Here is a 22,643-nt window from a genome sequence, read left to right on the forward strand (position 1 = left end):
GATTTTGGCGCTGTTTAGAGGGGGCGGGTTTAAAACGCGATTTTTACTAGGCTGTTGCAATCGAAAATGTTCAGCCTAGTAAATCATTAACGGAAAATCGCTGAAAGACCCCGTCGCAAAAGGTATTATTAGTTTTTATGGCCTTGTATAATAGTTATAATAGTTTAAAAATCACTCTCTAAACCCGCGACCTCTCGCAGCCCCAGGGTTTTATAAAGTAAACAATTAAAGGTATGTACCTTATTTTTACATTAAAAGGGGCTTCTTAAGAACACTGTTTATAAAGTTTTCTATAGCGAGTAGCTCATTTTGGGCTCTTTATATCCCGCAGTATTTTTCTGGGCATTTGAGGGCACAAATCCACTGCAATGTGAACGTTCTAAACCAGCGCGTTCACAGGATCCCACTAGAAAGCCGATTTAAAATGACTTTAATTTACAGCAATTGAACACTAAATTCCTTCCATTTGGCCTATAAATTGATGTAAATGAGATTTAAAAATCATGTTTTATTGTGAATTATTTGTGAATATTATTTGGACACTTAGGCTATTTAAAAATGTTAATCATTTATTAAGAAATGGATAGATGTTTAGATCTAGTAATTGAAGTTTGAAATTAGCTACAATTGGGTAACTAACTAATTATATGCTTTAATTTCAGGTCATCCAAGTAAGATTATTTTATATTTGTTTCAGAATGGTTCAATCTATGATAACTGAAAATTTCATTCAGTTCTCTTAATTTTTAAGAAGGTTATGGGCTTTTGACTGTCCATGATCACAGCTTTTTTGTTATGTCCATAGAAAATCAATAGGGAACAAGATGCTAATTTCCGAGTATGAAAATGGCCATAACTTTTTTATTACTTGAGATATGAAAGTGAATTAGGTGTCAAATTAAACTTATTGTTATGCTTTATCTGATGGGATAAATTGCAGACTTGATTTTTTAAATCTCAAAATTTTGTAACATTGCTAAATAAAGCTCTAACCTGTGTCCTCAAAGACCATATTGTTTCTACCAAGATGTATAGTGATTCTTGTAAGACTCTTGTATGACTGTTGTAAGTAGTAACTAGTGTTATGTGTCTGACTAAACTGTTTCATTTCCAAAATCTATTGGGGTGACAATTATCCTAGTAAATAATTTGTTGAATAAAGCAGATTGTGTACCTGGCTACCATTTTGGCTCCATCAATTGACTGGGTTTCTCGGATGATACGAACAGCTTCTTCTGGATTACTGAGATGATCCAAATGAATTCGAATTACGTTGTCCCAATCTTTGGCATTTTCATAAGCTGTTGCAGCTTCTTTATATCTAAAAGTGTACACGAATGCAGCTCAATTGTAAATTACCAAGGAAGACAACGGTTTCAGCAATGAAGACTGTATATGAAAGTATTTAACACCAAATCTATCCAATAATGACCATTACACATGTCAAGAAGTAGACAAGTAAGAGGGTTTACAGAATGAGCTTGTTGAAATGTGGTAATAAAGGGTGGGGAAGGGGAGGAGGTAAGGGCACTTTTGTTCCTCCTCAATCACAAATGGCCCTGCCAGTGTATGGATTCTGTTGTTCTCTCCGTTAACCCAAAGACTTTGTTGAAGCTGGGGAACACAAGACATACATGGGGCGGCACAGTGGCGCTGTGGTAGAGTTGCTGCCTCACGGCGTCACAGATCAGGGTTCAATCCTGGCCATGGGTGCTGTCTGTGTGGAGTTTGCATGTTCTCCCTATGACTGGTTTTTTTCCGGGAGCTCTGGTTTCCTCCCACATTCCAAAGAAATACAGTTTTGTAGGTTAATTTGCTTCTGTAAATCGCCCCTAGTGAGCAGGATGCGAAAGTGGTATAACATAGAAGTAGTGCACAGGTTTAGTTTAGTTTAGTTTAGAGATACAGCGCGGATACAGGCCCTTTAGCCCACCAACCAGCGATCCCCGCACATTAACACAAGCCTTCACACATTAGGAACAAATTACACTTCTACCAAGTATACAAACCCAAGCCAATTAACCTACAAACCTGTACGCCTTTGGTGTGTGGGAGGAAACCGAAGATCTCGGAGAAAACCCACGTGGTCACGGGGAGAACTTACAAACTCCGTACAGATAGCAGATAGCACCTGTATTCGGGATCAAACTCGGATCTCCGGCGCTACAAGCGCTGTAAGGCAGCAACTCTACCGCTGCGCCACCGTACAGTGAGCAATGGTTAGCGTGCACTCGGTGGGCCCAAGGGCCTGTTTCCATGTTGTATAACTAAACTAAACTAAATTACATGGCCAAAGAATTACATAGAAATCTTGTTGAAATGGAGGTGCACAGTTCCTTAAACATTTTAACAACCAGCCCACCTTTTGATTACAGGTTAATAGCGCAACTCGTAACCAGCCACTTCAGACATTATGCAGTGTAATTAGGTACAATGTAAATATTTAAATGGTATTTCTAACTTGATTCATAACCTGGATATCAACAGACTTCCATTTGATTCACTGCTCACATTAAAATGTAACTGATAACCAGCAGTATAATTTGGGAATGTGGAACCTGCAATATAACATCATTATGTCCAATATGTTAGATTAAAATTGCATACTCCATGAAGAGTCAAGTAAATTGCTCATTAGGAAGTTTAACAGGCAATTAGATTATGAAGATAAATTCCAGAAACTTGACCCATATTTCGTTGAGCTCAGGAGGCAGAGAGGTGATCTCAAATCACAGAGGTTTATGCTACAGAAGGAGGCTGCACAACCCACGGTGTTCATGCCAAGCAAGATGTTGAAACTAATGGAGGGATCCGATGTTAAATGAACAAAATTGTCTCCCCACCTCCAATATTCTGCCATCCCATATGACAGTAACCAATGTTTTCTATGAGAACAAGCCACTCAAGTTACATTGTAAGAACAGTTAAAATATGGACTGTATTTCTTGAACAGGATGCAGATGCTGAGTTAACTGAAATGTTCAATTCATTAATATACTATTACTTTAGGCAAGGGTATCAAGAAATATGAACCAAAGGCTGACAAACTGAGATAAAGATTAATTTTGATATGACTGAAGCTTGAACAGCCTTGAAGGACTTGCAGGTCTATATGTGTTCCTAGATATCTTTTACCTACTGCAATTATATTTCAGTTGTTCATGACAGTACCTGCCATCAGCTTCTTTAGCTTTTGCATACTGTAGATGTATTTTAGGAGATGATACATGAGGCAGAAGCTCACCAACCTTTGCCCTGTGTAAAAAAAAAAATCAAAATATCGTAAATGTTTTCGCCGAAGAAACATGCAAGACCAAAGTTACACATGTCAATTTTGAAATAAGATAATATATTTTTAAACAATCGATTGTATTTTTACCTCAGTCTATTTCAGGAACTGACAATTGGACTTGGCCCATTTGCTAGGGTACACCACCCTGCAGCTGATTGTATCCACCACCCTTCCTAATAGCACCGATTTCCTTCTTCACTAAAACTCTAACCGTTAGTACCATACTGCCCCCTCAATTTGTACTTGTTATCTACTAACCAAGTTTCTTCACTAACTTTATAAAAGAATTTTAAAAAACAATGGCTCAGTGTTCATTTCTGGCTTATGGACTTTTTGAGACATGGAACAATTTATAGACCATTTTCTTTACAACATGTGTTTTACAAAATGTGTCAAGCATCCATCGGTATAATCGCGGCAGTTGGGCTATTTTGAGCAATAGGGGGTAAAGTCACTGGGAACAAACATTTTGGGAAAAGTTTTTGCACTGTTAAGATCACTAATCCACTGAATAAATAATAGCTCCCTTTTTTACCCTCCGGTTCTCCCTATACATGAACTAATCAAGTTAAAGATCCCCAACAACGTGGGTGATAAAATTCCAGGCTTCTACAATTATTGTTTTTTTATTCAGGAACCACGGAATGTATAGCTGCAACTTTGGGACTTTTCCCTTCTTGCCAGGAGATTGCTATCTATTGAGGAGACTATATCTCCTCAATCCAGCATAGGTTGAGTATGTGCTAATATCATACTAGTTAGCTTGCATTCTTCTTTGCTGTTATGAAATACAGGGTGCAAAACTGGATTCTATCTCCCTTTCTGACAATCAGGTTGATTCTTTAACCCCAAATGGAATAAAAAAAGGTAATTGACCCAAAATATTAACTGGTTTCCATTTCCACAGATGCTGTTAGACTGGCTGAATTTGCCTTGCATTTCCGTTTCTGCTTATTTTCCCCTTTACAGTATAAAACATGTTTGAGTTAGTAATTCATCACTTATTTTAAAGTGAACTGTAATATATCTGTGATAATTTTCTTACCAATTTTTACAACGGATGTAAACAGATGCAGCCTTCTCATAATACTGTCCTTTTTCATATAGTTGCGCAGCCTCGGAGAATTGCTGGGAGAAAGCGAAATAATGTTATATTGTGAAAAACACTTATAGAGTGATGGTTCTGGATTTCTATTCAATCTGCATTACAATTTCATTTAGATCTGCATTATTAACAGGGAACGATAGTGCACAAGGACAGGAATTTCCTGTTAAGTACAGAAATTGGGATAATCCAGGGAATCATATTGACTTTATTGTACAGTTTGCGGAGATCCATTTCAAATTCTGTAGCTGGCTTATTGAGTTTTTATTGAAAGAATTTTGATTTACCATGTCAAATTCAAAGGATGCAAAGGGTGTGAAGCTCAAAGAACTGCAAGCTGGTTTAAAGTTGAATGGCTTAACTAAATAGTAAAAACTGCTACACCTAAAGCTCATGAGGTCATATATTTGCACAAGAATTCAGTGCGCACATGCATTTGTAACAGCATAAAAAATTGCACAATACAAGATTTCTGCGCACACAAACTACTAAAAATTAGAGGGAACATTGCTTGGATTATGTGATCTATCGTAATAGGGAAGCTATTGTTGAAGATTTTTCGGGATAGAATTTACTCACATTAGTAAGAGAATGGATAGATTAGGGACAATTAGCTTGGCTTTGCATGGGGCAGGGCATGTCTTTCTGACAATTTAGATTTTGGAAGAGGTGGCATATGCGATTGATAAAGGTAGGACAGTGGGTATTGTCTACATGGACCACCATGTATAAGATTCAATAAGGTCTCTGATGGTAGCCTGATCCAGAAGATTAAGATTCATTGGATGCATGGTGATTTGGTAGCTTGGATTCAGATTTGGCTCACCAATACAAGAGGTTAGGAGTGGCAGGGAGTCATGCTGGCTGGAGGTTTGTGACCAGTGGTGTTCAGTAGGGAACTGTGCTTTGACCTCAGTTGTTTGTGATATATATAAAAGATATATATAAAAGCTGCATCGCCACTTCCTGACATTTGTATTCAATGCCCTTCGCAATGAAGATAGGCATATCATATGAGCTATGAACTTGGATTCCAAGATCCCTCTGCATAACATGGTCTGAACAAGGTTCCTGACCTGAAACATCACCCATCCTTTTCCTCCAGAGATGCTGCCTGACCCACTGAGTTACTCCAACACTTTGGTATAAACCAGCATCCATTGCTCTGTTTATACAGAATACAATTAATGGCAAGTCCCTTAACAGCATTGATGTGCAGAGGGATCTTGGAATCATAGCTCACTAAAGGTGGCAACACAAGTAGATAGGGTGGTAAACAAGGCATGTGATATGCCTGCTTTCATTGCATAGGGCATTGAATACAAGAGTCAGGAAGTCATGATGCTGCTCTATGGGACATTGGTTAGGCTGCATTTGGAATATTATGTGCAGTTCTGGTCATCCCATTACAGGAAGGATGTGGAGTCTTTGGACGGGGTGCAAAGGAAGTTTACCAGAATGCGGCCCTGGATTAGAGGCTATCAGTTACAGGGAGAGTTTGGATAGATTTGGATTGTTTTCTCTGGACGCCAATAAACAAAACCATATCATCAAGAATACCAAATGTCCTTTTGAGCTACTTGAGTGTAATGACAATTTTGCTAATGTTTGTAGTTATCCAAGAACTGACTTATCAATAGATCTTTTCATACCTTCATGCTCTCTAGAAGAGCACCGCAGTCTTTTTTCAAAACTCTGCTGTTGTGTCTGATGGCCTGGTTGACTCCACGTCGAATATCACCCATGCGTATTGACATTCTTGCAATTCCAGCTGAACAATTTTCGTCATGGTCGAGGTACTATGCAGAAAAGAAGAAACCAGCAAATAATAATTAGCATGGAGAAGGTCTGTTAGATAGGCATCCAATGAAGGAGAAATGTGTTGATGGGCAGAATGATAACCACCATTTGAGTTTGGGAGAACGGCGCAGAAAACATCACAGACAATGACAAGGCGGCAGGATTGCAAAGAGGAAGCAAGTCATTTTAGAAATAAGGGTGCAATCAATACATTTACAATTAATTTCAAAGAGACACATCGTGGAAACAGGCTTTTCTGCCCACCAAGTCTGCGTCGACCATAATCACCCTTACATTAGTTCTATCCTACACACTAAGAAAAATTTACAGAAGCCAATTAACCTACAAACCAGCGCGTCTTTGGAATGTGGGAGTGACACCAGAACAATTATTCATGTCAATTATTCCACAACATGGAATTCTGTGAGAAAAAAGAATAGGACGAATCACAGGTTGAATGTTACAAATAAAACAGGTTATATTAAGATTACTATTTGAATGAATTTACACTACCATTTTTAACCACCTTTCTTTCCCGTGAGTTTTTTTCTATACATTGACTAATCGTTTACTGAAGTATTCCACCTCTGGCTTAGTTTTGAAATGATTTCCTTTTCACCATCTCTGGTTCTACCATTCCAGACAAGATAAAATAATTCTTCTGCATCCTATGATTCTATAATTTTGAACATAGTTAAACAGTTTGTCATGCTCTACATCATTCAGGTTTTTAGAATCCAAAGAACAAACGTCTCATCTCTACTCAATCTTACCTTTTCCTGTCAGTCATTGTCTACTTACGCATTGTCCGTTGAACCTATTACTCTGATTGATATTTACTGTATTTCTTCAATTGATGCAATACATGCACTGTGACGATACAGTATTTGGCCCAATATAAAGCTCTTATTATTCACCCGAGCATTGCTGGATACCTTTAATTTATTGTTGATCGGGAGTCTCTAATTTTTTTACATGTCGGTAATCTGCTTTCAAATTAATTGGCTCTCCTTTAATTTGCCCCAAACTTTCATGCTCTTGGTCTGAATATCATTTGCCACTTGCCTACTTAATTCCCAAGAACATTCAAATGCTCTGCAGTTTATTCCCTTTAGCTACGGGCTGATTTTGACTGCACATTCAATAATGATCACCTTCAAGGGACAATCAACACCTACTACGCATTTTGAAAAGAGAAAGAAAATGTGGAAGAGGCAAAACTTAAATATGCAAACTAAATGAAAAGTGGCAAGTTGCTTAATCAAGAAATCAAATTTGTTTTATTTTCACTAATCATGTTCATTTTTGGTTAAAATTATGTGGGTGTAAATAGAGCAAATTATAAGAAAGCACTAAAATATTTACTGGATTTTTGTACAACGAAAACAGATTAAGATAGCCAGAATACATTGACTTGTATTTACGCTGTCCCTTCAGTCCCTTCAAAAGCACTTGTTGGACAGTGTAGTTAGTCCCTGGAACTGATGGGGAAATCCAGCTGTCAATGTAATCCTAATATCACATTCAATTTTTCAGTACCATCATGTATGATTAGTACACTGATATTCTTTGAATATTTAATATGATTATCAATTCAAAATTGACTGGGATTATTTAGCATTTAGAATTGTGGAATTGATGCAGCTCAAAAGGAAGCCATTCAGCATGCCAAGCCCTGGCAGGTTTCTAGTACAGTGTTCCATTCATTCCCATTTGCTTGTTCTTTTCCCACAGACATGCAAATAATTTTTCTTCAAATTCCTCTTCAATTCTATTTTGAAACCCATAACTGACAGTTTCCTCTACATTTCTATATCATTGAAGAAGTGTCTTGGCCCGAAACATCACCCATTCCTTCTCCCCAGAGATGCTGCCTCTCCAGCTGAGATTCAGATTCCAGCTGAGTTACTCCAGCTTCAGAATAAAGACTTCCACACTTTCTCCTGTATATCAGGCCTAAAACTTTAAATCTGTGTTTCCTGGTCCTTGAACCCATTTTATCTTATTCAAACCAGTCATAATTCTCCTCAATTTTCTTTGCTCCAAGGTGAACAGTCCCTGCTTCTCCATGTTAAACTGACGGCTGAAATCTCTCCTCCCTGGTACCATTCCAGTAAATCTCTTCAGCACTCTCTTGGCGACCTTCATGCCCTTTTAAACATAATATGACCAGAGTTGAATGCAATAATCCAGGTAGGGCCTAACCAGCTTTTTATAAACTTTCAAATTGATTTTTCTGTTTATGTACTTTGCTTAAGAAAGTCAGGATAACAAATTCTTTACTAACAGCTTTCTTGACATTTCCTTCCACTTTCAAAGATTTATGCATCTATAAACCTCGGTCCCTCTGCTTCCCTGTGACAACCATTTGCCATAACTCTCTGCATTTTGACCTTGAGCTATATCATTAATCCATGTTGTCATTAACTCATTTATTTCTAATGTCACAACTATATGCACCAGTCTTGTATGTGGGACTTTGTTAAATTTGTTCTGTTGATTTGCATATTGTAGAAGGAAAATAATACTAGATGGTTAAAGTCCATTTACACAATAACATAATGCTCTTGCGTTTATTGTTAAGTAGGGAATTAATTGATAATATCTTGCCTTATTATCTCCAGTCATGCCTTTCTCATAATGTGCCAGTGCATTCACATAGTCACCCCTGAAAAACACAGATTTGTCAATGTGACAAAAAGCACAATTTTAACATTTAGAGTATGCTGTTCATTGAGACTATTGTGTTCAGTTCTGCGCACCGTTATAGGAAAGATGTTGTCAAGCTGGAAAGGGTACAGAGAAGATGTACAAGGATGTTGCCAGGGCTAGAGGGTTCTTAGCTATAGGGAGAGGTTGAGTAGGCTGGGACTCCATTCCTTGGAGCACAAGAGAATGAGGCATGATCTTATTGAGCTATATAAAAACATGAGAGGTATAGATCGGGTAGACTAGAGTAGAATAGGTGAATAGATGACCAGAGGACCTAGGTTTAAGGTGAAGGAGAATAGATTTCAGAGGAATCTGAGGGGTAACTCAAAGGGTGGTGGGTGTATAGAACAAGCTGCCAGTTGAGGCAGGGACTAATCCAACATTTAAGAAAAAGTTAGACAGGTCCATGGATAGGACAGATTTGGAGAGATATGGACCCAACGCGGGCGGGCAGGTCGGACTAGTGTAGCTGGGACAGGTTGGCTGGTGTGCGCAAGTTGGGCCAAGGGGCATAGTTCCACACTGTATCATTCTATGACTATTAACCTAAAATCATAAGTAGTTTATTTGTGACACATTATAATTTTATTCATATATAACATGTCCTTGTAGGTAAAATGAGATAATTTTTACACTTTTTTCAACACCCACACTGACAATGACTTTTAAGTGCATTGAAAATTTTAATATTCGAATTGTAAGAAAACACAGCTGCATTTACATGCAAAAAAAAAGCAGATGTGGAAAAGTGGTTACTTCATGCAAGTAATTTGTCCCCAGTCAGTAGCTCACTCTGTTTCTGCTAATACATAGCACAGGATGACCAGGGATGAACTACCTTGCAGAAAAGTGGAAAAATTATAACTTTTATTGAAAACAATCTGCAAATTCTAGTTAATGGGGAAAAAAGCATTTGATGTACAATGACAAACTATATACCAGCAAGACATTAAATAGGAACCAATAAATTACAGTTTTTACTGTAAAAGGGCCACTGACCCTTCGTGCAATGTTATACTTACGTGAATTCCAGCTGAATTGCATATTCTTTGGAGATAAATGGAATTTGCTCTGGCGCCAATCGTTTTGCTAACTGCAAAGCACTGTCCCAATGTTGCAAGTCCCTCCGCATCTGTGCAGTGAAAAGTGTGTCACTCAAGAAGTAAAATGTAAAAACATCTGCACCATGATTCAAAAATAACAATAAGTATTTTGGAATGGGCTGGTATTCACAGAGTGCTTTCGATTACAATATATATTTTACTAAATAAAACTACTTCACAATTTTATATGCATCATGCTTTTAAAAACATCAGTACAGGCTTAAAATATCCACCACTTGTCATTGTGACATTATTATTATAACAATGAGGATCGGCGCGGGCCTTTTCCGGAGACGCGTCCGGGGCTTCAGCGGCGGGCGAAGCGTGGACTCTCGGCGTGGAGCGCTCGGAGGGGAGCGCTCTGTTTCGCTGGCCCGCGGCAGCCGGCAGTCTGAAGCCCCGGTCTGCAGAGCTCCAGATGGCGCGGGAGCGGCGGGGACCTTAAATGTCCACTGCGGCCTACGGCCTACACCAACCTGAAGCTGGGGACCCTGGGGAAGAAGAGCCGATCCATCACTTTGTCCCTTACCACTTCTGTGGAGGGTGGAGGTCCCGGCCACGGGGGAAAATGGAGGAGGACTGGCCAAGTTCTGTGCCTTCCACCACAGTGATGAATGCTGTGGTGGATGTTTGTGTTACATTTTTTATTGTGGTTGTGTGTTCTTTATTATTGTACCGCTGCTGACAACCCAAATACCACCGACCCTGGTTGTGTGGCAAATAAATTCTATTCTAATTCTAATTCCGTGATGATAAGAATAATTTCCTGTGAAGAAAGTTCTTACTAAAAACTCTGATCTTTCATGTAATGAAATAAGGCAGTATCATATTTATATCCTCTTCTTTTTTACAAATGTTCAGACATATGAACGAGCATTCGGGAGGATTTGTTGCATGCTGCTACGGCGGCCCGATGTTCAGGTCGGGGATGAGAACCGATCCTGGACTTACCTTGACGGCTTGAAGTTTGTCTTCCTTACCATCTGGACGCCCGCAGCAACGGCTGTGGAGGGTGGAGGTCCCTGCCACGGGGGAAAATGGAGGAGGACTGGCCAAGTTCTGTGCCTTCCACCACAGTGATGAATGCTGTGGTGGATGTTTGTGTTACATTTTTTATTGATGGTTGGCCGGTGCGGCTTGGAGGAGGGGGCGAAGAAAGGACGACGCATCTTCGACCAGGTATGACTAAGAAAAAGTTTCCCCCTCCTCCCCATCCCCCACATAAAAAGACTAAAAGACCTCCAAAACAAAACTTTTAGACGGACTAAAAATTAAAAAAAGGATGAAAGAACGAACAGCTGCAGGTGGGGCAGCCATACTCAACTCTCGTAACATTAGGGAGCACTTCTATCATTGTCTTCTTGCCATTTATTGTTAGATGATGACCAGTCAATACTGGATATTTTTACATTTTTAATATTTTGTATATTCTTAAACATTATAATAAATGTGAATACTGAGAGTCATCTTCTGCAAATTTGAACCAATATTTTAAACACCAAAGGAGACCTAAAACACATGAAATGAAAGCATCAGCATTCCTTAAAAAAATTAAACAGGTTGAAAGATTGGGGGTTTCTTTTAAAACAGTAAACGTACCTCCAGACCAGCAATTGGACAGCTGGAAGACAGATACAGATCCTGTGCCAGATTAAATTCATTTGCAAACATCGCCAGATGTCCAGCAAGTAAATTGTGGTCTTCTATTCCCTAAAAGATTAATAATAACATGGCACTAACAGAAACCAATTTTGGCAAGGGATACAGCAGTTAAAGTGCTAACTTATCCTATTAACTTTTTAAATCTTTTTTTCATTGCTTAACTTAGTTTGCAAAAAATACTACTGTAATTACCCTGATGGTATCTGTTCCTAAATTGCCTAGGAGGATAGTAAAAAATATAGCATTTATACTGATATGAAGTCTGGTGATTATGTTTTACTAAACAATAAGCACATATCCGAATGCAATTTCTATGTGGTTTTCCATTTAACAGCTAACTTTTCAATATTAGATTTGCCACTGTGATCATGACCTAGAGTAGAAAATCAGATAAGCTGAATGTGACACTCAAGTGACGTGGGCTGGAAGTGTTTATTGCTTGAACAAGATATATTTTGTGTTAAGAGAAGAAATGGATGAAATGGGAGGAATTAGCAAGGATATCTTACTGTACTCACCTGGAGTTTCTATTTCATTTGCACTTGCAGTTCTTTGTTTATTTGTCTCAGACATTAGAAAAAGCCTTTCTCTCGCAGGTAATCCATTAACATTGACTTTCTAACTATCAACGTCCTTTTAATTAGCAGGCTACATAATTCACCATTTTGTGAAAGAACTGATACAAGTGTAAAGAGATTCCTTCCATTCAACATTCTGAGATGTATAGAACAAAGCTGAATATCTCTAAGATGTATGGAACACAAAATTAAGCACTGAACTGCTGTAATTAGTGTAAAGTTACTTTTCCTTCACTATCACAGCACTTCAAAATAATGGTCAAATTTAACTGCAATTAGAAATTCATCTTTGAGTGATAAAATTAGAACATGATACAGTTATCAATTACTAGACGATAAAGACCTCCCAGGATACATATATCTATATACAGCCCATACACATGATGGTGGGTTTGGGAGAGCGGCCGGATGGATTTGAGGCTACTGTGGGATGGGAGGCATCTTCTGCTATATGAGAACATAGTTTGTGACACTATCTGAATGGTTGAGATAACACCCTAGTTTAAATACACAATGCCCTTGGTTAGCCCATGTTTTAATCTAATTCTCGACTTACGAAATGTTGGGTACGAACAGTTCTCAGGAATGGAACTATTTCAAAACCTGGGGAGGACGTATACTGAATCTTAACGAAAGGTATTGACCTATTCAAGGAAATTAGGTGCACCAGATATACATGGACGGCACAATTTAATTTACTTTGAGTCATTAAGTAGGTGGTGAGGACAAAGGTAGGCCTAGGCCTCTACTTATTCGGATGCAAGCAGAGGTATGGGAAATAGAATGGACACAGTTCAGAGCCATGACAACTATGGAGGAAGAGAAGCCACAGTTAAGAAAAAACTATATTTTAATCAACACTCCTACTGGGTAGATATGATGGAGAGAAAGAAATCATGAGAATAGAATTATGTTTTTACAGGAAGTAGATTAGGAGATTGTGCGGTCAAGATTAAAGTGGGAGTTGGTGGTTTACTATGGAAATCAGTTGCTGACCCATCTCTAGCAACGACTGTGCTTTCAGGTAAGACTCCATTCCAGTCCCCCAGTTTCTTTTGTCTTTTCACATCTCCTCCCTGCCAGAAAAAGGATGTGGTTCCTTTGTCCCTTATGTTTTTTCCGATCAGCCCCCATCCATATTCAACGAATAATCTTCCTTAAATTCCACCAACTTCAATAGACATCTTACCCTTTTCCGCTTTCAGCATTTTAATGTAATTGTTTCTTCCATGATTCCCTGGTCTACTCTTCCATCTGCAACAATCAATTCCCTTCTGTCCTCTGCAATCTCAAGGCATGCAGCATGTGTTGGTTGTTTTAACTGTTTCCTACCCACAACCTAGGGACACAGACAATCCTTCCAAGTGAAGAACTTCTTCCTGTTCACTGTTTTGTATTTAATGCTGACAATATAGTCCTACATTGGAGAATCCATGGAGACTGGGTGACCCCTTTGCAAGGGCTGTCCTGAACTTTCAGTCACCTGTCTCTTTAGTTGTTTGTCACACACCCACTCTGACATCTCTACCTTCAAGCTATGACATTGCTCGAGGTTTGTCTAATGCAAGGTAAAGGAACTGCTCCTCATTTTCCAAATTGTAGTCTTGGGGATTTAATATTAAATACAACGAGAATACAAACAAAAAATGCTAGAAGCACTCATTAGAGCAGAATTGATATGGACTATCAATATCTGAACTGATGAAGGATCGTTGAGCTGAAACGTTAACTCTACATCTCTTTCCACAAATGCTTGCTGACCAGTTTAAGCATCCCCTGCTTTTATTTCAGATTTTCAGTTTTATTTCAGATTGGCAGTTTTGTTTTAACTTTAATGGAACAACACTTTCTTTTTCTCTTTCCACAGCTGTGACTGTATCTTTTTTTCAATTTGTTCCCATTTTCTCCTTGGTCTCCAACTACTGATATTTAATGCAATTATTAACTTAACAGCGTTGGTTTCACTCTAATTAATATTCCCTCTATTCTATATGCCCCTCCCCATCTCTGTAATTTAAACTAAGCTTGCTTTTGCATTTTTCCAGTTCTAATGAAAGATCCTTGGCCTGAAACGCTACATCTGTTTTTACCCCCACTAATGTTGCGTGACCTGCTTCTAGCATTTTTCAGTTTCACTTCACTGAGCCATTGCTGTTGACAACATTCCATGCTAATCTATTTTGTGCATCACTGAGGCTTTAAAAAATAAACTTTAATGAAGACATGTTAAAATAAAAATGTTTTACCATAATTATATTCTTATTATGAATAATATGACCAAATAAGAACATAAATATTCGTAATCAATGTTTTCATTCAACCTCATTAGAACCAACCTTGATCTGTTCCAATGAAATGACCATTCCTACATTTCCAATCATTCGATATACACGTATAGCAAAATCCACCTCCATATGGTGGAGGCAAGCACGTGCTAGCTCCGTCCATGGTGCAGGATCATTAAGCATATTACACACATCCCATGCTTCAGTAAACCTGCATGAGATAAAAGAAAATTTGAACACAGATTAATAATCTGGTCAGAATGATACGAATGCCAAGCATGATCCAAATAGATAAATGCACAGTGTACTTTTAGAGCCAAGGTCCTGAGATCAGGAACGTTTCAATTCAAAGTGTGTGTTAAATTGAGTTAGCATAACAATGGAAGACAACAATGAATTTGAGAATCTCTGGCCCAAAGGTAGTCTAAAATGTCTGAATTTAATAAGTCAGTCATCTGAAAACAATCTTAATTAAAATGTCCTCCTTCCAGCCAGGGTAAAAGGCCCCTGATGGGGGTTATACACAGGTCTGCGAACAGTAGACAGCATACAAATTATATACAATCGGCATGCAAGAAAGACGATGTTACAGCGGTCATGGTGGATTTCAATATGCAGATAGACGGGGAAAAACAGGTTGGTACTAGGTCCCAAGTGAAGGAATTTATAGAGTACCCACTAAATGACTTCTTATAGCAGCTTGTAGTTGAGCCTATCAGGGAAAAGGCAATTCTGGATTTGGTGATGTATAACAAACTGGAATTGATTATGGAGCTTAAGATAAAGGAACCCCTAGGAGGTAGTGACCATCTCTACATAACTAAAAGTCTTCGTCTTATTTGTGCCGACAATCTGTCTGCGTCAATCTGAACAATTTGTATCTTCTACCAAACGCTAGGCCACAGCCTTCCCATTTTCACACATCCTACTCACATTTTTCCCATGGTGGCGATAAGCATCTTCCCGTCGCATTTCCACCTATATTTCCAGTTATTAATCGTTGAAATTTTAAAAACAGCCAAAACCGCCTTCTCACAGCTTCCAGCCTTTTCACAGTGATGATGTCACAATGCCTCTCACAGTGCACCAATCACAATAGGCTCTCAAGCCGGCTGTCGACTACTACAATGACATCACAATGGGACGTTGCCAACGGTAACGAGGTTGCTGCCCCTCTACCAATATCTGAAGGGGCTGCTCCTCAAGTTCTGGTTGCATTTTGGTCCCACACCGTACTCAGCTTCACTTAAGATTTCATGTTATATTTCAAAGGTTATTCATGATTAAAGTAAAAAAAAAAAGGTAAATTTGAAAAAAAGAAACTGCTTTTCAGTGGCAGGCTCTTGCAGCACCTTCCAGTGATGATATCAATGTCATCTCACAGAAATCCAATCACAATGGATCTCATTTACAAATGACATCACAATGGGACATTGCCAATGGTAACGAGGTTGCTGCCACTGTACTAATATCTGAAGGGACTGTTCCTCAACTTCTGATTCTCCTCCACGGCGTAATCAGGTTCATTTCAGATTTCATGCTATATTTCAAAAGTTATTCATGATTAAAGTTTAAAAAAATGCCAAAACGCCTTCTCAAAGACAGCCCTTTTTCCAGGAGCTTCCAGTGATGATGTCACAACGCCACTCACACTGCACCAATCACAATGGGCTCTCAAGTTGCCGGCTGCCACAATGACATCACAATAGGACGTTGCCAACCGTAACAAGGTTGCTGCCCCACGATCCTGGTGATTGGCCAAAAGGCAGGGAGTGGGGAGGGCAGAACGGGGGGGGGGAACACTCATCGCCCCTCCCCACCCAACCAGCCCCCCTCCCCCCCCCCCCCCCCCCCTACACTCATCGCCCCCCCCCCCCAACCAGCCCCCCTACACTCCCTCCGGGGTGAACGCCGACGCCGCACCCCCCCGCATGTCTTGGTCTAGTAATATGAAAAGTAACCTGCAGTTTGAGAGGGGGAAGATGAAAACAGATGTGTCGGTAATACTGTTGATTAAAGTAAACTACAGAGGTATGAGGGAGGAACTGACTAAGATAGATTGGAAAGGGACCCTGGCAGAAATTACAGTTGAGCAGCAATGGCATAGCAAAGTATGCGGTCATGCACTTTGGTAACAGGAATAAAGTCATTGACTATTTTCTAAATGGGGAGAGAATTCCGAAATCGGAGGTGCATAAGTACTTGTGAGTGTTGGTGCAGGATTCCCAAAAGGATAATTTGCAAGTAGAATCGATAGTAAAAAAAACAAATGCATTGTTAGCATTCATTTAGAGACGACTAGAATATAAAAACAGGGATGTAATGCTGAGGCTTCATAAGACATTAGTCAAACCGCATCTGGACTATTGTGAGTAGTTTTGTGGCCCATATCTGAGGCGGGATGTGCTGCCGTGGAGAGGGTCGAGAGGAGGTTTACGAGAATAATTCCTGGGATTGGATTAATGTATGATGTTTGATGGCTCTGGGCGTGTACTCGCTGGAGTTTAGAAGGATGAGGGGACCCCTCATTGAAACTTGGTGAAGGCCTGGATAGAGTGGATGTGGAGAAGTTGTTTTCACCAGTGGGAGTGTCTAGGACCAGAGAGCACAGCTTCAGAATAAAAGGACATACCATTAGAAAGGAAATAAGAAGGAATTTCTTTAGTCAAAGGGTGGTGAATCTGTGGAATTTGTTGCTGCAGACGTCTGTGGAGGCATTGGGTATTTTAAAAGTGGAAATTGTCCAGTTCTTGATTAGTAAGGGTGTCAAAGATTATGGGGAGAAGGCAGGAGAATGGGTTGAGAGGGATAGATAGATCAGCCACGATTGAATGAGTTAACGGGGTGAATGGCCCAATTCTGCTTCTATGACTTATGAACTTATAGTTGTAATAATTTAAGACTATGTCGCAAACTGGAGTCCTCATTTGGAAGCAACTTGTTTGTCATTTCAAGACTCAAAAGGCTAGCCTAGAAATAAGATTGGTGTAGAGCTTTTGTTTTCAGTGCTATGAGATTAAATATAATAATTACCACGCAGTAAAACATTTTAACAATTATTTCCAGGTTCGACTCCATTTCAGACATTCAGTTTTTGTACATCATTGTACAAGTTATGCTTTCGGGCCTTGAATTCCGACATTTCCCAAGGAGGAAGCCATTGTTCTGGGAACATTTATTATCGATTATCTGGGGACCAACTGGGTCTCCACAGCACAGCAATGAATTGCAACTCCATGAATCCTACCTCAACCTTATCCTTAATTTTAATCCTCAGGTCCCTCACCCCTATGTCACTGACAATGCTCCTTACCCCCCCCCCCCCCCCCCCCCCCCCCCCCCCCAAACAAAGCAAACATTCAATGTACTGAAGGGCCTGTTTCCACGCTGTATCTCTAAAGTAAACAAAAATATTGTTGCTCCTTCATCATTATTGTGTCAACAATTTAGATGACTCTCTCTAACATCACAGAGAGTCTCTCTATCTCAGACGGATTTAAAGAATGCAGTCACCATCTTATCAAAGCCAATTAAATTATTTTCTTGGCAGTAGTGCCCACAAGTATGAGTAAAATATAAGTTAACTGGAACTTCAATTCAAAATCTATTAGCATCATAATAAATCACTGTCATTGATTAAAAGTGACAATTCAAAATGTTTACATTTTTCATGGAATTAATTTCCACAGGCACGTCTTTATTATTCTTTATAAAACATATCCCACCTTTTCAGCATTAAACTCTGGGTTAAAACTGATTGAAGGTCATTACTTCCAAGATCCTTCAATCCACTGAGGAAAGAGTGCGTGGTTAAGAGAGTAGTGTTGATTTTCCCACTCTGCATCTGACAGGTTAACTCCCCGTTATACAACGACAGTGGCTTGTGAGAAAATGGAAGTTTAGTGCCACCAGCCAGTATGACCTTGGACCCTGTGAATTAAGCAAATGCTATCATAAGAATGTTACCAAATCATTAACAGAGAAATTACTAAAATTAATTTATGGAACTTATTTTAATTGGTAAACCACTTAGTCTGGTTTGTAAGCATATAAAAGTGAATGATTAGATCAAAATAGTCAAAACACTAAAATATACTTTGGATTTGCATTGTGAGAGCTCTCCATTTCCTCTCTTTTAACCTAGAACACGCAGATCCCAAATACCAAGTGCACCTTGTGGACACTCGCATAATTAACCTCTCATGTCAAGTGTCTATCCTGAAGCCAAAAGAGACTGCAGATGCTGGAATCTGGAACACAAATAGCACGATGGAATGATTCAGAGGGTCAAGCAACATCTGTGGAAGCAAAAGGTGTAGGTCGACAGTATCTGCCTTGGCATAAATGACAACGTATGATCAGGACAATACGCTATCTGTCCTCAAGTTTATCAGCCTCCACACCAACTTTGATGCAGTTCACCACAATACCCTTCACAACTCGTATCAGTTGACCACATTTGTAGAAGAGTTTTTATTTGGTTCCATTATAATGTATCAATCATTGCTAGAGTACCTCAAACAACAACATATCTTCCCACCTTTGTATTTCCTGATCCCTTTAAGGAACTATCCTTCGGCCTCTTCCTTTGATCACTTGCACATCGCCCTTGATAACATTATGCATAGATATGAGGCTAGATTTCAAATTAATGCTGACAACTGATAGTGTCCTCCCTTCATCACCGGCTTTGACCTCCCCACTGTCGAAGGGATCTATCGTAGTCGCTGCCTCAAAAAGGCAGCCAAAATCATCATGGACCCACACGATCCTGGCCACATACTCATCTCACCATTGCCATCAGGAAGAAGTTACAGAGCCTGAAAACGGTCACGACCAGGTTCAGGAACAGCTCCTTCCCCACAGCCATCAGGCCATTAAACACAACAACGAATAAGCTCCGAGCTCTGAACGTGTTTGTTTTGAGGCAGTGCAGGGAGTTCTCCTGCTATTCTGGCAATAATCCCTCAATCAAATTATTCCAGTGGATTATCTGGTTATTACTAATAGGAGCTTTCTCCACACAACTAGTTGCCTTGTTTCTTACACTGACTATGCCTCACAAAGGATCTTAAAGGCACAATTCTCCCCTAGAACTAGCGTTGATGTTCAATCTTGTGGATTTCGTACTCCTTACTATAACTGAAACTTTTCTCTTCTTATAACCTCCAGGAACTCTACATTTCTCTAATAGTGGCATCTTTTCCCCTACTCTCATTTCACTGCTAACCATGCCTTTAGATTTCCCGACCTCTCTTTCCCATTGCTTATACATTTCTCCATTTCCCTTAATTCTTTAAGCACGTCATTAAAATGAACCCAAGCATTTGCTCTTCTGTGCTATTAGGTACTTTGTTTATTTGTCCACTGATACTGTTATACTTCTGGCTCCTTTCAACTGAAAAAAATATAATGCTCAACTACAGACAAAGTACAAATGGAATTCAACAAATTTAAGATCATATCAGAAATCATGAGTGAGTTGTGAGGAAGTGCTGGAACAACTAAGGTCATATTCTCAAAAGTGTGACAACTGAGAGGAGATTTGATGAATGTACCCAAAATAAATAAAGGATTAAGCAGTATAGACACAGAAAACTTGCACTTGATGTTAAGCTATTCTGTTGTGCTTTGGATGGTTACAGAAACATATCCCCACCTCCTCCTCCAAATTCAATAGAAAAGCAAATCAGATACAAAATTGGAAATAAAAAACATAACTGCTCTTTTCATTATTAACATCATTACCTGACTCTTAAATCAGCAATCAAGGACTTTATCCCTGAACTACTGCAGTGAGAAAATGGCAGTACAGGTATTATGCAAAAATTAAATGAAAAATCCAGAAAAAAGCCCCATATAGTATGCAATCATGTTCGCACATTAAGGCACTATAAAGAAGAAACAAAACCAACTTTTTCAGATAGCTGATAATTAAATGCAGTATTATTAGAACAGGTATGAATTAATATTACATTTTATTGGACACACTACAGTTGCTATTGTACTTCCCTTGTTGCTATTTCTGCTAAATTTTATTCCTGAGAATAAGGATGGCAATGGGAGTACAGCATGACAACTTTATATTTTATTCATGCACAAATGCATTACCTTGAATTGTGCCCTTGTGAAAGACATAGGTATATACTTTATCATCATCATAAGCAATAAAGACTCCTTTATCCATTGTGAAGTGTTCCCAGAGGATGCTTCTGACAGTTGTTGGAAAATTCGGGATCTCATATACACTATCATTCACCTTTAAAAGAACAAGGTTAATGAGAATCAAATCCATTGGTTCAAAATAAAAAAAATACACATCCAGAATCTTGAATGCTTTGTTCGAGGATTATAATAAGCTGCATTGTAAAAACAAGTGTTCCCTCAGTATACAAGATTTAGGTACTGAGGTATTGCCATAAAGCTGAATATTTACGAATGAAATGATCACATTAAGAATATCTTAATTGTCATTAATACAATACTATTGCCATCACAATTCCCTTTAGAGAATGTTTATAATATACAAAGATATAAATACGCAATGCTACGATGTGCCGATGAAACTGAAAAGAACGACACTTACTGGGCAATAGACAAACCCATCACTCTTGTCATCAATGAATGCCATTCTGGTTCCAGTGGGATCAGGGAAAACTTTACGAATACTGACTGAATGTCGATATTCATTCACATATTGCCAGTCCTCAATGAAGAAATAATGGATGATGCCAGTCTGAAAGGAGGAAGTCAATGCTCATAAGCAAATTGGTGAAATTTGTGATATAAAGTCAAGAGATACTCTTGTAGCTTATAGCAAATTGTAACCATTGTTCACAATTCTGTTTCCTACCCCTCCTCTGTATCCCACCTTGACTTGCACACATTTCTCCCTTTACCCTCTACCTCCCCCTACATTGCATCCCCATGCCTCATAATTAACACCTTTTGTCTTTTCATCTCTGGCCTTTGTCAAACCATCTGCCTATCCACACCCCACCCCCCACCCCCCGTCACTCACCAGGCTTTGTCCTGTCCCTCCTCTCTTCAAACTTTCTCTGCCCCACAACAATCAGTTCGAAGAGTTTAAGAGGGAACTGCAGATGCTGGAGAATCGAAGGTTACACAAAAAAGCTGGAGAAACTCAGCGGGTGCAGCAGCATCTATGGAGCGAAGGAAATAGGCAACGTTTCGGGCCGAAACCCTTCTTCAGACTGGAGAAGGGTTTCGGCCCGAAACGTTGCCTATTTCCTTCGCTCCATAGATGCTGCTGCACCCGCTGAGTTTCTCCAGCTTTTTTGTGTAACAATCAGTTCGAAGAGTTTCCCAACCTGAAATGTCACCTATCCATGTTCTTCAGAGATGCTGCCAGACTCACTGAGTTACTCCAGCACTTGGTCTTTTTTTTAAATCAACCATATTCATGTGTTCCCAAATTGTAGAGATATTTGAAGTCCAGCCAACATAACGAGTAGAATTTAAACAAAATAAAAAGTCTCCCTTGAAAAGGATGTCTTCAAAATTGTCTAAAATGGATAGCAGAGGCACATGCCTAAGGCTCCTGTGCAAAGTACTAATAAACAAGATTGGAAGCAAAGCATCTGTTTCACAAAATCTTGTCTCCAAGCATCCTGTTTTCTGATTGTATCCCTCACAAAATCGTACATGGCTATCAAGTCCCTGCCGGTTCTCAATGTAATCCCATCACATCCATTCCCCACTCATTTCCCTGGAACCTTTCCCTCAATTAACACAAGCCTGATTCTCTTACCACCCACTATGGCGATTAACAAAAGCCAATCATCCAAAAGCCAGCACATCTTTAGCTTATTGGAGGAAACCAGAGTACCAGAGAAAACCCACATGTCACAGGAAAAATGTGCAAACCCTACATTTACAGCACCGGAGGTCAGAATCAAACACAGTTTACTTTAGCCATGAGACCACCATTACCAACAGCTCCACTTCCATCCTAGGGGTGGAGATGGGCCAGTATTTACTGCTATATCTTTATTGCCAACTATCCTATACAAATGCAGGTAGCGGTTTAACCTGGTATTACATCTAAAAGCCCAGTGAAGCAGTGGATCCACTGCACTTCCTACA

General features: G+C 39.3%; 1 protein-coding gene across 3 annotated transcripts in view; it reads right to left on the bottom strand.

Annotated features, from left to right (window-relative positions):
* Positions 1-22,643, bottom strand: part of wdr19 (WD repeat domain 19) — an 81,157-nt gene that overhangs the window by 28,946 nt on the left and 29,568 nt on the right. For all 3 annotated transcript variants that reach the window (XR_008723672.1, XM_055637539.1, XM_055637528.1), the window contains exons 15-25: positions 21,124-21,273; positions 20,649-20,796; positions 18,263-18,467; positions 14,589-14,748; positions 11,612-11,722; positions 9,932-10,041; positions 8,808-8,865; positions 6,050-6,196; positions 4,338-4,420; positions 3,172-3,255; positions 1,175-1,321 (exon numbers count right to left, since the gene is read on the bottom strand). Coding sequence is in view for 2 of the 3 variants with exons in the window: in XM_055637539.1 (XP_055493514.1) it covers positions 1,175-1,321; positions 3,172-3,255; positions 4,338-4,420; positions 6,050-6,196; positions 8,808-8,865; positions 9,932-10,041; positions 11,612-11,722; positions 14,589-14,748; positions 18,263-18,467; positions 20,649-20,796; positions 21,124-21,273 (1,403 nt within the window). In the remaining variant the exon portion in view is untranslated. The remainder of the gene's footprint in view (positions 1-1,174; positions 1,322-3,171; positions 3,256-4,337; positions 4,421-6,049; positions 6,197-8,807; positions 8,866-9,931; positions 10,042-11,611; positions 11,723-14,588; positions 14,749-18,262; positions 18,468-20,648; positions 20,797-21,123; positions 21,274-22,643) is intronic.

The sequence above is a fragment of the Leucoraja erinacea genome, chromosome 1 (genome assembly GCF_028641065.1).
Source record: "Leucoraja erinacea ecotype New England chromosome 1, Leri_hhj_1, whole genome shotgun sequence".
Classification (NCBI taxonomy): Eukaryota; Metazoa; Chordata; class Chondrichthyes; order Rajiformes; family Rajidae; genus Leucoraja; species Leucoraja erinaceus.